The following is a 16,726-nucleotide window of genomic DNA, read 5'->3' as shown; positions in this document are numbered from 1 at the left end:
GTTATGGATAAATCACAATATGACCCGTGGACGAACTAGGACTAAAAAGCACCAGATAAAATATATTATAATATCGCGTCAAAATATACGAATAAAAGGTTTAACGTCCAAACACAATAAAAGTGCCTTTGATGGCTGAGTTTGGTCGACTAGTGTGCGGTCTGGCGATTTAATGTTCCAGGCCTGACGCGTCACAGCAGCACAGGCCACGTGATCAGCGGAGAGGAGTCACGTGGTGCCGGAAATAAAGTGCGCAACTGTTTACCGAAGGGATCGTCAGCGATCGCGCATTAATAACACACTTCTATATCACAGACCATCGATAACTTCTGCTCCAGTGGAGTCCTGATCAGCGGGAGAACATGACACTAAACCAAAACCATCACCCCAACGGAGGAGTGCTGATCCAGGCCGGAGAGAGGTACGACACACACACTCACACACACACCGTCACAACAACACACTCATATCATTACAACAACATATGATCACAATAACACACACACACACACGCCATCACCCCAACGGAGGAGTGCTGATCCAGGCCGGGGAGAGGTACGGGACACACACACACACACACCGTCACAACAACACACTCATATCATTACAACAACATATGATCACAATAACACACACACACACACGCCATCACCCCAACGGAGGAGTGCTGATCCAGGCCGGAGAGAGGTACGGGACACACACACACACACACACCGTCACAACAACACACTCATATCATTACAACAACATATGATCACAATAACACACACACACACACGCCATCACCCCAACGGAGGAGTGCTGATCCAGGCCGGAGAGAGGTACGGGACACACACACACACACACACCGTCACAACAACACACTCATATCATTACAACAACATATGATCACAATAACACACACACACACACACACACACACACGCCATCACCCCAACGGAGGAGTGCTCATCCAGGCCGGAGAGAGGTACGGGACACACACACACACACACACACACCGTCACAACAACACACTCATATCATTACAACAACATATGATCACAATAACACACACACACACACACACACACACACACGCCATCACCCCAACGGAGGAGTGCTGATCCAGGCCGGAGAGAGGTACGGGACACACACACACACACCGTCACAACAACACACTCATATCATTACAACAACAACATATGATCACAATAACACACACACGCCATCACCCCAACGGAGGAGTGCTGATCCAGGCCGGAGAGAGGTACGGGACACACACACACACACACACCGTCACAACAACACACTCATATCATTACAACAACATATGATCACAATAACACACACACACACACACACGCCATCACCCCAACGGAGGAGTGCTGATCCAGGCCGGAGAGAGGTACGGGACACACACACACACACACACACACACACACACACCGTCACAACAACACACTCATACCATTACAACAACAACATATGATCAAAATAACACACACACACACACACACACCATCACCCCAACGGAGGAGTGCTCATCCAGGCCGGAGAGAGGTACGGGACACACACACACACACACACACACAAACAACAACAACACAAAAACAACAACAATAACACACTTCTATCATATCAACAACAACATATGATTACAATAACACACACAACATATCATCACAACAACGCACTCATACAACAACACATGATCACAGTAACACACACGCTCATATAATCAAAACAACACACACATGATCACAGTAACACACATCAACACAACAGCACACTCATATCATTACAACAACAACACATGATCACAACACACACAACAACACACTCATATGATCACAACAATACATTTCAAAACAATCACAGAAACACAGCTGATATAACACACACACCATGTCTGCTGATATAACACACTCGCTGAGGATTTATCTCGTATTGTCTTTTTGTTTGGACCCTAATCTGACTGACGCGCTTTCATAACACACAGATCGTATGAGACCTTCATTAGTTTGACTATTAGCCATGTGTTTGGCATCTGAGCTGTGTAATGGCATGGTCATATATGATTTAGTGTGTTTAAAGTTGACTAATGTCAGTTTAAGGTGTCAGAGTGGTTTAAGATCATCACAGCTAATGTGGCGGTGATTTCTGCAGGATCTGTAGTAATAGGGTTTGCTCATATCTGTTGAGAAACCTTGGCCTTTCTGTGTGCTCGAGTTCCCATTGTGACCTCACTTCCTGTTTTCATCCTGGTCTTTCAGCATCCTACGAGAATGCAAGAATGTCGAACTGTCCTTCAGTGACATCACACCCAAGAACGACCTTTTTAAGGGGACCAAGAAGGGCTCCGTCTACCTCACCCAGTACAGGGTAACTATAACCCACCTAAACACATCCTAACTAATCCATAACCCACCTAAACGCATCCTAACTCAATCCGTAACCCACCTAAACGCATCCTAACTCAATCCATAACCCACCTAAACGCATCTTAACTCAATCCATAACCCACCCAAACACATCCTAACTAATCCATAACCCACCTAAACACATCCTAACTAATCCATAACCCACCTAAACACATCCTAACTAATCCATAACCCACCTAAACACATCCTAACTCAATCCGTAACCCACCTAAACGCATCCTAACTCAATCCGTAACCCACCCAAACGCATCCTAACTAATCCATAACCCACCTAAACACATCCTAACTCAATCCATAACCCACCCAAACACATCCTAACTCAATCCATAACCCACCCAAACACATCCTAACTAATCCATAACCCACCTAAACACATCCTAACTAATCCATAACCCACCTAAACACATCCTAACTAATCCATAACCCACCTAAACACATCCTAACTAATCCATAACCCACCTAAACACATCCAAACTCAATCCATAACCCACCCAAACACATCCTAACTCAATCCGTAACCCACCTAAACACATCCAAACTAATCCATAACCCACCCAAACACATCCTAACTCAATCCGTAACCCACCCAAACACATCCTAACTCAATCCGTAACCCACCTAAACACATCCTAACTAATCCATAACCCACCTAAACACATCCTAACTAATCCATAACCCACCTAAACACATCCTAACTAATCCATAACCCACCTAAACACATCCTAACTCAATCCGTAACCCACCCAAACACATCCAAACTCAATCCATAACCCACCTAAACACATCCTAACTCAATCCATAACCCACCCAAACACATCCTAACTCAATCCGTAACCCACCTAAACACATCCTAACTCAATCCGTCACCCACTTAAACACATCCTAACTCAATCCATAACCCACCTAAACACATCCTAACTCAATCCGTAACCCACCTAAACACATCCTAACTCAATCCGTAACCCACCCAAACACATCCTAACTCAATCCATAACCCACCCAAACACATCCAAACTCAATCCGTAACCCACCTAAACACATCCTAACTCAATCCGTAACCCACCCAAACACATCCAAACTCAATCCATAACCCACCTAAACACATCCTAACTAATCCATAACCCACCTAAACACATCCTAACTAATCCATAACCCACCTAAACACATCCTAACTCAATCCGTAACCCACCTAAACACATCCTAACTCAATCCGTAACCCACCTAAACACATCCTAACTCAATCCGTAACCCACCCAAACACATCCTAACTCAATCCATAACCCACCCAAACACATCCAAACTCAATCCGTAACCCACCCAAACACATCCTAACTCAATCCGTAACCCACCTAAACACATCCTAACTCAATCCGTAACCCACCCAAACACATCCAAACTCAATCCATAACCCACCTAAACACATCCTAACTCAATCCATTACCCACCCAAACACATCCTAACTCAATCCATAACCCACCTAAACACATCCTAACTCAATCCGTAACCCACCCAAACACATCCTAACTCAATCCATAACCCACCCAAACACATCCTAACTCAATCCGTAACCCACCTAAACACATCCTAACTCAATCCATAACCCACCCAAACACATCCTAACTCAATCCGTAACCCACCCGAACACATCCTGACTCAATCCGTAACCCACCCGAACACATCCTAACTCAATCCGTAACCCACCCAAACACATCCTAACTCAATCCATAACCCACCCAAACACATCCTAACTCAATCCATAACCCACCCGAACACATCCTAACTCAATCCGTAACCCACCCAAACACATCCTAACTCAATCCATAACCCACCCAAACACATCCTAACTCAATCCGTAACCCACCCGAACACATCCTAACTCAATCCGTAACCGACCCGAACACATCCTAACTCAATCTGTAACCGACCCGAAGACATCCTAACTCAATCCGTAACCGACCCGAACACATCCTAACTCAATCCATAACCCACCCAAACACATCCTAACTCAATCCGTAACCCACCCAAACACATCCTAACTCAATCCGTAACCGACCCGAACACATCCTAACTCAATCCCTAACCCACCCAAACACATCCTGACTCAATCCGTAACCCACCCAAACACATCCTAACTCAATCCATAACCCACCTAAAAACATCCTAACTAATCCCTAACCCACCCAAACACATCCTGACTCAATCCATAACCCACCTAAACACATCCTAACACAATCCATAACCCAAACACTTCCAAACTAATCCGTAACCTTAACTACTCTATAACCCACCCAAACACATCCGAACTAATCCGCAACCCACCTAAACACTTCCAAACTAATCCATAACCCAACTAAACGCATAGGTTAACTAGGATAACTATCCTGTTACTTACCCAAACACAGGTTAACTAGTCTGTAACTTACCCAAACACAGGTTAACTCATCTATAACTCACCTAAATGCTGGTTAACTAGTCTGTAACTTACCCAAACACAGGTTAACTAGTCTGTAACTTACCCAAGCACAGGTTAACTAGTTTATAACCCAGCCAAACACAGGTTAACTAGTCTGTAACTCACCTAAACACAGGTTAACTAGTCTATAACTCAACCAAACACAGGTTAACTAGTCTATAACTCACCCAAACACAGGTTAACTAGTCTATAACCCACCCCGACACAGGTTAACTAGTCTATAACCCACCCAAACACAGGTTAACTAGTCTATAACTCACCCAAACACAGGTTAACTAGTCTTTATCTCACCCTAACACAGGTTAACTAGTATATAACCCACCCGACACATGTTAACTAGTCTATAACTCACCCCAACATAGGTTAACTAGTCTATAACCCACCCTGACACACGTTAACTAGTCTATAACCCACCCCAACACAGGTTAACTAGTCTATAACTCACCCAACACAGGTTAACTAGTCTATAACTCACCCAACACAGGTTAACTAGTCTATAACTCACCCTAACACAGGTTAACTAGTCTATAACCCACCCCAACACAGGTTAACTAGTCTATAACTCACCCTAACACAGGTTAACTAGTCTATAACCCACCCCAACACAGGTTAACTAGTCTATAACTCACCCAACACAGGTTAACTAGTCTATAACTCACCCAACACAGGTTAACTAGGCTATAACTCATCCTAGCACAGGTTAACTAGGCTATAACCCAACTTAACACAGGTTAACTAGTCTGTAACTCATCCTAGCACAGGTTAACTAGTCTATAACCCACCCTAACACAGGTTAACTAGTCTATAACCCACCCTAACACAGGTTAACTAGTCTATAACTCACCCTAACACAGGTTAACTAGTATTTAACTCACCCTAACACAGTTTAACTAACCCGCCTGCACATGTTAATCAGACGTGTGTGTGTGTGTGTGTGTGTTCCAGGTGGTGTTCGTGAGCAGTGTGATGAAAGATAAGTTCTGCTCCTTCATGTTCCCGTATTACCTGATGAAGAACTGCAGCATCGAGCAGCCGGTGTTCGCCGCAAACTACATCCAGGGTCTGATCAAAGCTGAGGCGGGAGGTAGAGCGCTTTACCCAGTATGCACCTGTGGTTATGATGCCGAGTTCGGCTCACGCTAACGTGTGTGTGTGTGTGTCTCAGGTGGCTGGGAAGGTCAGGCCAACTTTAAGATGTCTTTCCCCAGCGGCGGTGCCATCGAGCTGGGACAGCACCTCTTCAAGCTGGCCACTAACGGTGAGCTTTCACCTCTGAGGATGTGTGTGTGAAGATCCTGTGATTAAAGTGTGTTAATGTGTGTGTGTGTGTGTGTGTGTGTGTTTGTCGGGCAGCTTCTCGAGCTCCTCCGGCTCAGAACGGAGGTTTCGGATTGGCCGCAGGGATGAATGGATACGCCAGTCCAGCCATGCCTCAGCCGTACCCGTATCCCAGCATGCCTCAGGCCGCGTACAACCCCTACCCATACCCCCCCACTGCTGCAGGTACTGGTGTGTGTGTGTGTGTGTGTGTGTGTGTGTGTGTGTGTGTGTGTGTTCTGAGCTGCTCTCCGTGCTGACGATCTGTGTTATTGAACAGGTGTGTATCCCAGCGCTCCCATGTACATGGCTCCGCCTCCTCCATATCCCGGACCACCACAGGACTGGTGTCCTCCTCCAGGTACACACACACACACACACACACACACACACAGTATATTAGGGTCTTTAGTCACATGACCTGATCTCTTTCTGTCGTTCACAGTCGCTCCAGGAAATGCCAAAGCAGCAGAAGCGGCCAGCAGTGCATTTTACAATCCCAGCAACCCTCACAGCGTCTACATGCCCATGGTGAGACACACACACACACACACACACACACACACACACACACACACACATAAACACACTCACAAACACATATTCTCACACTTCTACAGGTGATTCATTGAGTCATTTCAAACGATTCCTCATGTATTTCCTGTTCATCAGGATCAGCCGCCTCCGTATTTTCCTCCTGAAAATCCCGATAAGAAGAACATGTGAAAAACACGGCCTGGATCACGGCCTGGATCACGGACTGGATCACGGACTGGATCACGGCCTGGATCACGGACTGGATCACGGACTGGATCCCAGCGACTCGTTTCCCGCTGACATGTTTTCATATACACATTCTGACTTTACTATTTAACCATCAAGAGTGATATTAACACCTGTATTACTTCTGCTCAGTTTTTAATCCTGATGGTGTGTGTGTGTGTGTGTGTGTGTGTGTGTGTGTGTGTGTGTGTGTGCGTGCGTGCGTGTGTGTGTGTGTGAGAGATTCTGGATGATTCTGTAAATTCCTTTTGATAATGTAATTAAAATACTCACAAATCATAATAATAGAGTAGGTGACGGTTGAAGTTGGTGTTTGGACGAGTGATGAATAAAACCTGTATTTTCTCCCATTATTCTAGTGTTTCTCTTCACACACACTCACACACACACACGCAAACACAGCCCCTAAACCTAGCCATCACAGCAAACATTGGGCAATTTTACATTTTCAAAAACAAATCATTTATCTCATAATGGATCTCAGCTTTATTTTACATTGTGGGGACATTTGGTCGATGTAATATAAACAAGTACACACACACACACACTCTCACAGACACACATAAACACTCAATGACAGATACACACACACTCACACATCAGTGTGTGTGTGTGTGTAAATCATGATCATCTGTTGTGCTCGTTAGCGTTAGCTGACTGGACTGGCCCTTTAGCAAGCATTAGCATTAGCGAGCTGATCGTGTGAGTAACGTCATCATAGTTACCCAGTGTTGATTCATGTGTTTCATGAGGACTTTTATTTAATATAGTTCCTGTTCAATTTTATTTCAAATGTAGTTATTTTAGTGGGTCGAGTTGGAGGTGAGTGTGTCTGTGAGAGAGTGTTGCAGTTTGATGGTTCATGGACAGAAGGACAGGCAGATAATACAACACACTTTAATAATAGAAACAGCTTTTCACAACAAGAAGTAGTCTCTGACCTGGGGCCTGTTGCACCAAACTAGGATAAGGGATTAAGCTGGATATCTCGGTGAGCTTGTCATCTGTGTGCAAAATATAGTACACCGCTGTCGTGTAAACGTAACCTGAAGGCACACTCACACCAAGATCAATAATGTTAAATAAGGGATAATGTTCACCCAGCCGGTTGTTATGCCAGAATAAACCCCGACAGAGTGATCAGGTCTAGATCTTGAGGGGTTTATTCTGCGATAACAACCGGCTGGGTGGACATTATCCCGCTTATTACACGGCTACCAGTCTCAAATAAATTACACACAATATTGTCTTGAGATTACAAGATTGTGACAACGACGGTAGAGTTAAGCCATACGCAAACAAAATGTTTTCTGTAAACTGTAGACTGATTCAATGGTTCGGTGAAGTTTGATATCTGGCAGTTTGGCCTGTGGCATGCTGCAGACTGTCTTTACATTAGCGCTTTCACTTTGACTACAGTAGACCGCGCTGCTTTTCTGACCCCATGCTGCGCGCGCAACTACGACGTTTACAAACATTGAAGGGGTCTATACAATCAGAGTTATGTTTAAAAAGTCCAGGCTAACGTTAATCCCAGCAGTAGTTGGAGCTGTTTCTGAAGTCCATTAAATGCAGCTGTCCGTCAAATAACGTGCTCCACACGACTCCGATGGGTTAATAGAGCCTTCTGATTCCAATCGATGCGTTTGTGTCAGAAAAAGATCCATATTTAAAACGTTATAAAGGAAACCTGCCTTGAAGTCTTCCATTGTAACCCACGGCTGTTTAAGCCACAAGATGGCGCCAGCGTTAAGCACAGAAGTAGAACCGGTCAAGATAACTCGCAGTACCCGGATGAGCGGTTGCTATCTGGGAATAACACACCGCTGGAATGTGCGATTGACCAATCAGAATCAAGTATTTCACAGAGCCGTGTAATAAGAGAACGGTATATTAGCAGATAAACTGAGCCAGGATCACAAAGATATCCCAGCTTAATCCCTGATCCCAGTTTTGTGCAATAGGCCCCTGATTCAAAGAGAATATCGTCGGCTCTCTATTCTACAGTAGAGCGGAGACTGAAGTCCTAATGGATGAACTGTGCAGCACGTGTGCTTTTATCGATGTGAATAATAGCTAATGTGTGTGAGGTCCTCAGGGCTCGTCCTGCAGGAACCAGACCTCGTTCCTTCGGCCGTAGGGTTTGATTGGCGGGTCGTAGACACAGCACAGGTATTGCTTACGCTGGAAGGGGGCGGAGTCTCCGAGCGTGCACGTCAGACGTGACGCTTCTGCGCGAAACTCGCTCTCGCCTGCGAACCCGCCGAACTGCCTGCAGGGGGAGACAGAGTTAGCAGTGTGTGTGTGTGTGTGTGTGTCACCACAGACTGAGGTTAAGCGTTAGTTCACCCAAAAATGTAAATTGTGTGATTAATTGTCAGACCTCCGTTCATCTTCACACACAGATGAAGATATTAGTGTTGAAATCCGATGGCTCGGAAAGGCCTTCATTGACACCAATGTCATTGGATTTCAACACTAATATCTTCATCTGTGTGTGAAGATGAACGGAGGTCTGACGGCTGGCCAACCACAGGAGGAAGTAATGACAGCGTTTACATTTTTGGGTGAACTAACCCTTCAAACACGTGTGTGTGTGTGTGTGTGTGTGTATACGCACAGGACGTATACGGTTATCCCGGGCCGGTCCTCGATCCGGATGGAAGTGTCTGTCGGGGTGGGTGGGCTGGTCTGGAAGCTCAATGGGATGCGCAGCGCGGCGACCAAACGCCGGTTCAACGTGCCGTCATCCCGCGGGAACACGGTGAAGACGACGGGGACGGGCGTGTTCATGACCTCACCTGAGACAAAAACACGTTAGATATGAACCTTTCACTACATTCAGCTCTGTATATCCATCATGAAAACGGTTTCCCTTTGGAAGTGGCCAGTGTCTGAAGCACGAGTAAAAACACAATATGCACTGCAGACGTCACACATGGCCAATGCGTACATAAGGGGTGCCTTTTGTTTTCAGCCTTTTGTCTTCAGGAGCCGTTTGGTTCGTTCCAGAACGCATGACTGGATTTGCGTCTATGACTAAACCCCCGGATCACTGCTTGTTGCACCATTTGAGCACTTTTCATGTGTGAGCTTGCCTTAAGAAGAATCTGACTTCTTGAGGGACTGGGAGGCTCTCGTGGCGGGAGGAAGCTCTGCTCTTGCTTGATTCTCTAACAGTAGCTCAAGTAGTGAGAATAATGAGGACAAAATCATATATGGATACCCGGAGCTGTACGCTACTTCTTTAATACTTTAAACACAGGTTTACTAGTCTATAACTCACCAAACACAGGTTAACTAGTCTATTACTCATCCAAACACTGCTTAACTAGTCTATAACTCATCCAAACACAGGTTTACTAGTCTATAACTCATCCAAACACAGGTTTACTAGTCTATAACTCATCCAAACACAGGTTAACTAGTCTATAACTCATCCAAACACAGGTTTACTAGTCTATAACTTATCCAAACACAGGTTAACTAGTCTATAACTCACCCAAACACAGGTTTACTAGTCTATAACTCATCCAAACACAGGTTTACTAGTCTATAACTCATCCAAACACAGGTTTACTAGTCTATAACTCATCCAAACACAGGTTTACTAGTCTATAACTTATCCAAACACAGGTTAACTAGTCTATAACTCACCCAAACACAGGTTTACTAGTCTATAACTCAAACACAGGTTAACTAGTCTTTAACTCAAACACAGGTTAACTAGTCTATAACTCAAACACAGGTTTACTAGTCTATAACTCAAACACAGGTTTACTAGTCTATAACTCACCCTAACACAGGTTAACTAGTCTATAACTCAAACACAGGTTTACTAGTTTATAACTCAAACACAGGTTTACTAGTCTATAACTCACCAAACACAGGTTAACTAGTCTATAACTCAAACACAGGTTTACTAGTCTATAACTCAAACACAGGTTTACTAGTCTATAACTCACCAAACACAGGTTAACTAGTCTATAACTCAAACACAGGTTTACTAGTCTATAACTCAAACACAGGTTTACTAGTCTATAACTCACCAAACACAGGTTAACTAGTCTATAACTCAAACACAGGTTAACTAGTCTATAACTCAAACACAGGTTTACTAGTCTATAACTCAAACACAGGTTTACTAGTCTATAACTCACCAAACACAGGTTAACTAGTCTATAACTCAAACACAGGTTTACTAGTCTATAACTCATCCAAACACAGGTTAACTAGTCTATAACTCACCCAAACACAGGTTTACTAGTCTATAACTCAAACACAGGTTAATTAGGTCTATAACTCAAACACAGGTTAACTAGTCTATAACTCAAACACAGGTTTACTAGTCTATAACTCACCCTAACACAGGTTAACTAGTCTATAACTCAAACACAGGTTTACTAGTCTATAACTCACCAAACACAGGTTAACTAGTCTATAACTCAAACACAGGTTTACTAGTCTATAACTCACCAAACACAGGTTAACTAGTCTATAACTCAGACACAGGTTTACTAGTCTATAACTCAAACACAGGTTTACTAGTCTATAACTCACCAAACACAGGTTAACTAGTCTATAACTCAAACACAGGTTTACTAGTCTATAACTTACCAAACACAGGTTAACAAGTCTATAACTCACCCTAACACAGGTTAACTAGTCTATAACTCAAACACAGGTTTACTAGTCTATAACTCACCCTAACACAGGTTAACTAGTCTATAACTCAAACACAGGTTAACTAGTCTATAACTCACCTAACACAGGTTAACTAGTCTATAACTCAAACACAGGTTTACTAGTCTATAACTTACCAAACACAGGTTAACTAGTCTATAACTCACCCAACACAGGTTAACTAGTCTATAACTCATCCAAACACAGGTTAACTAGTCTATACCTCACCCCAACACAGGTTATCTAGTCTATAACCAACCTTAACACATGTTAACTAGTCCATAACCAATCAGAGCCTCTCAGGTAATGTTGTCGAAGCACTAGTAAGGCCTATGAGGGCGTAGCCGAGGGGATGTTGTGTATCCCCCTCACAGCTCTACTCCCGGGGCTCTATGCTGAGGCCTTTGACCCTAGTGCCTGTGCAAGTCCCATAGGATGCATCCTTGGGGTTGGAACTGAAAACTACAGAAACTTGTTTCTGCCACGAAATACAAAAGATTTTATCTGACAAGAGTTTTTTTTTCTTGCAGAGCCAGGAAGCCGCTCTGAATGCATTCGCTGTGATGAGCCGTGGTGAAAGAACTCCCCTCCTGCTTGAAACGCCTTCGATCGTGGGGTTGCAGGTGGGTAGATGACTCTTTTGACTCTATGAGACCCTGAATCCCATGATATTCGGCCATTTAAAGGTTGATGTAGTTGCCATGGAAAAATCTTTGATGCTCCGATCTCACACTTTGACCTCTTTGGTCTGTAGAGTAGTTTACAGAGCCAAGAAACTATTTACACTCTCTTTCTCGTGGTAGCTACAGCAACTAGGCATAGAGCAAGTTAACAGGAAACCACTCTCTCTGCTGTCTGTTTCTTTGCACTTTGTGAGCAGTGCTTGATTGTGTAATGCAGACGGTGTATTTGTGTATTCGGCCAGGCACTTTGAGTTAAGGCATTGGAGAGTGATCCCTTCACCTGTCGCTCCAAGATTTGGACTGGTGTATCTAAGAGAGTCTGAGCTGAGGTAGATTGACTAGGCTGTGTTTGCCTTGGTCAGTCTGCAAAGCTCTAATCATTTAAAAGTATCTTTTTCTAGGGTAATGTTAGGATGGTAGGGTGCGAGAGCATCCCATTTTCATATTGTCCCCAATGAAAGGGTCTAAAGTAGAACTGTAACTGGATGGGTTGCTGGGAAGATGAGAGTTGTAATGGGCAGAACATTCTTATTACTCTCCAAATATTGGAGTTTTAAAGAGGGGTAAACGCTCGACTGGCACCTTCTTAGGGTTGATGCAGGGTAATATAAATGAAGGTGCGCAGTACTCAAGCATCCCTCTACTCTGTATACCTCCCTCCCCAACTATTAGATGGGTTTTGAAGTAGGGCTACATGCTTCCCCCTTCAATAAACCTGTTTTAGCATGATCCGTGTTCATAAGTGCTGACAGAAGAGGAAGATCACTCTTATATAATGATGTTTCATTAGACAAGCTCAGGGGGAGCAAGTTCAATCCAATCATGTCATTCCAACCAGCTGTCAGTAATCAGTAATCAACATGTCTACCCAATCAGCACGAGTGGAGGATTATATAAATGTTATAGCTAGCTATAGTGGGTCTCTGGAGAGTGCCTTTTCTCAGGGTATGAGCTTGGTACCATAAGTGTCCCTTTCTCTTCGTCGCCTCCCTTCCCAATTATTTATTGTGGTTTTAAGTAGGGCCTCAGCTTCCTTGGGCTAAAGAGCATGGTTAATGAGTTAATTTGGGCAAATACGCCCCTGTCTGAAGGATGTAGCGGGGGCAGAGTAGAGATGCACTGCATCATAGAGAAATGAGTAACTGTCCACTCTTCATCAAACGCCATCCACATGATGTAAAAGCACACGTGATTCCTCAGACCAGGCCACCTTCTTCCATTGCTCCGTGGTCCAGTTCTGATGCTCACGTGCCACTGTTGGTGCTTTCGGCGGGGTCAGGGGTCAGAGGTCACCCTATGCCGCCCCATACGCCTCAAACTGAGCTGCTCTGTGTATTCTGACAGCTTTCTATCAGAACCAGCATTAACTTCTGGAGCAGTTTGAGCTCCAGTAGCTCGTCTGTTTGATCGGACCCCACGGGCCAGCCTTCGCTCCCCACGGTCATCAATGAGCCTTGGCCGCCCATGACCCTGTGGCCGGTTCTCCACTGGTCCTTCCTTGGAGCACTTTTGATAGATACTGACCACTGCAGACCGGGAACAGCCCACAAGAGCTGCAGTTTTGGAGATGCTCTGACCCAGTCGTCTAGCCGTCACAATCTGGCCAAACTCGCTCAAATCCTTACGCTTGCCCATTTCTCCTGCTTCACACACATCAACTCTGAGGACTAAATGTTCACTTGCTGCCTAATATATCCCACCCACTAACAGGAGATGAAGATCATCAGTGTTATTCACCTCACCAGTCATAATGTATACTCACAGTGTCAGAATTGTAAAACAATTGTAATAAATAGTTTTTTGTTCAGTCTCGTAAACGAGCTCCCACAGAACTGACGCTTCATTTGCCGTGTGTTTTCAGGGCTCTGATTGGCTCACCTGGTTGGTTGCCGCCGCTCATGTAGGTGAGGAGCCTCCGCTGCAGCTCACCTGACACCTGATCGAAGCTCCGCCCCTCCAGACTCAAGCACACGTACTTACTGGCATCGTAGCGGCGCACCTCGTAACTCACACCATCCTGAGAGAGAGAGAGAGAGAGAGAGAGAGAGAGAGAGAGAGAGAGAGAGAGGTGAGTCAGTGTTCATGTGTTCCAGCAGAAGAAATGCCTTCAGCCACACAAACACACACACGCACACACACACACGTGACTCACACAGCCCATAGCATGGAATCCCATAGCAACAGTGATACGCCATCCCATAATAATCACAGTGTGTTAGCTGTAATTATGGTCTGTCTAGGTGTCAGTTGGACTCTGTAATTAATGCTGCTTTGCTAATATTAGCTGGTGTGTTTAATTATTCATATTTGACCGCGTGTAGCGCGTCTCACACACTGCCCTGTGTGTGTGTGTATTGTGTGTCGGCTGTAATTAAGAGTCTTTTAACGACTCTGATCTCACGGCTGTGTGACATTTCAGCCTAATCTCTGAGGTTAGTCCTGACGTGACGAGCTCACGCGTGTAAATGATCGCGTCTCACTGCAAACATCACATCTTTGAAGGAAGTCAACGTCAACTTTTTCTGTTATTTTCCTGAAAAATCGCCATTCAGACACTATGATGTTTACCATTTCACATGAATATATGCATTAAATATGTAAATTAGCCAAAAGTCATGGGAATGTTAATCACAGCAACAGTACTTTATCATTTCAATACATTAGTATTAATGTTTCATCATGTGACATCTCCTGTCACAAATATACAAATAACAATAATGAATTAGGTTTTATTTAATTCTATAAACTATAATCCTGATCTGCCAGCATTGTCTCTCTCTATGATAAATTAAAATAAGCTGATAACATCACTGTTTACTCCAGAACGACTGTACAGCCAAATCTAATTCTGCTGCAGTATTGTCCTGTTTAACACTGAAGCTGCTCTGACACAATCGCCGCTGGAGAAGAGCGATAGAAATAAAGATGATTGATCGATGGATGTGACAGTCAAGTTAAATTGACATGAATTTAAAATCACAACGAAAAACAATCAACAGGCTTGCTTTTCTAACTTCTTTGGGATGAAACAAGAGCCCGATCTCAGTTTTATAAGCTGACACTTATTACTAAAGCTATTTAATCCACAATGCAAACACACAAGCAGATGTTTGGTGTGTATCTGAGGATATAGACTAAACTAAAAGAGTGTGTGTGTGTGTGTGTTACCTTGGTCTCGGTGCTCAGGAGTTTGTACTCGCTCTCTTCAGTGGCTCCGAACAGCCAGTTTCTGATCATGCCGAACATGCTGAACACATTGGCTTCATCAGGTGTGTGTCGGTCTGTCTCTCCGTCTCTCTCTCTCTCTGCTGTGAGGGCTGAGCGTCTCCTCCTCCTTCTGCTGCATCTCTGCTTTCAGCTGAAAACAGCGCAGATTATTATTACTGTTATACGGCGAGGAGCGCAGTGACTCAGCCACACGAGACGGAGAGTTTAACGCCCAAAGACAAAACGCCACATTCAATCAATCAAACTATACAGAGAGAGAGAGAGAGAGAGAGAGAGAGAGAGAGAGAGAGAGAGAGAGAGAGAGAGAGAGAGAGAGAGAGAGAGAGAGAGAGAGAGAGAGAGAGGACACACAACAGGGTCATTCAGTGTCAGCTCAACCAGTGGTCCACAGATAATGCATTGTCATCTAGGAGGGTCAAAATGACCGTTTCCACCGGAGATCTGGAGCCGAATTAGAGGCGTGTAAAGATGACTTTAGAAAGATGGCAGCATCATTATTTTATTCCCACAAAGAGATTGGCAGATCTATTAGTGAAATCTGTTGACTTTATCAATCTGTACTGCATTATGTGCCAACGGTTAGCGCTCAAACATGGGGAATTAGCACTCCTTGCATGTCTTTGTCTCAAGTTTGCATGCCTGTAACTCAAGAAGTATTAAAGACATCTGAATATACTCTCAGATTCTGTTTCTAATCACACTTTTCTTCAGGTATGTTCATTTTTAAAGCTCTATATGATTAATTTCCAGAGATATAAAGATCCAAATGTAGCTCCGTTGTTGAATAGCATGGGAAATAAGCACTTCCTGCGTGTCTTTGTCTCAAGTTTGCTTGCCTGTAACTCCAGTATTTGTTAAAGATACCTGAATATCCTTTAAGATTATGTCTCTAAGCAAATGTTTCATCCGGTACGTTCATTTTTAAAGCCCTATGTGATTAATTTGAAGATCTAAACGTGGCTCCGTTTTTGAATAACATGGGGAATAAGCACTTCCTGCGTGTGTCTTTGTCTCAAGTTTGCATGCCTGTAACTCAAGAAGTGTTAAAGATGTTTAGATATCCTTTTAGATTCTGGTTCTAACCACACTTCTCTTCAGCTATGTTCATTTTTAAAGCCCTATGTGATTCATTTCCAGAG

At 44.0% G+C, this 16,726-nt stretch overlaps 2 protein-coding genes across 2 annotated transcripts; one reads left to right on the top strand and one right to left on the bottom strand.

Annotated features, from left to right (window-relative positions):
• The first annotated feature begins 210 nt into the window (after positions 1-210).
• On the top strand, positions 211-7,346 carry LOC137049735 (WW domain-binding protein 2-like). The gene is made up of 8 exons (XM_067428357.1): positions 211-421; positions 2,253-2,361; positions 5,839-5,977; positions 6,059-6,151; positions 6,247-6,396; positions 6,491-6,571; positions 6,656-6,741; positions 6,883-7,346. Exons 1-8 carry the CDS (start codon positions 363-365, stop codon positions 6,934-6,936), a joined length of 771 nt encoding a protein of 256 aa, XP_067284458.1. The 5' UTR covers positions 211-362; the 3' UTR covers positions 6,937-7,346.
• A 144-nt stretch (positions 7,347-7,490) lies between these two features.
• Positions 7,491-15,773, bottom strand: LOC137049725 (heme-binding protein 1-like). Its single transcript, XM_067428347.1, has 4 exons — positions 15,528-15,773; positions 14,238-14,376; positions 9,614-9,794; positions 7,491-9,265 (listed from the first exon to the last, which is right to left on the bottom strand). Exons 1-4 carry the CDS (start codon positions 15,603-15,605, stop codon positions 9,088-9,090), a joined length of 576 nt encoding a protein of 191 aa, XP_067284448.1. The 5' UTR covers positions 15,606-15,773; the 3' UTR covers positions 7,491-9,087.
• Between the last annotated feature and the right edge of the window lie 953 nt (positions 15,774-16,726).

This window comes from Pseudorasbora parva, chromosome 2, assembly GCF_024679245.1.
Source record: "Pseudorasbora parva isolate DD20220531a chromosome 2, ASM2467924v1, whole genome shotgun sequence".
NCBI classification, from domain to species: Eukaryota; Metazoa; Chordata; class Actinopteri; order Cypriniformes; family Gobionidae; genus Pseudorasbora; species Pseudorasbora parva.
Note: the sequence above shows the minus strand (reverse complement) of the source record. Positions and strands in the feature narration are given on the sequence as shown.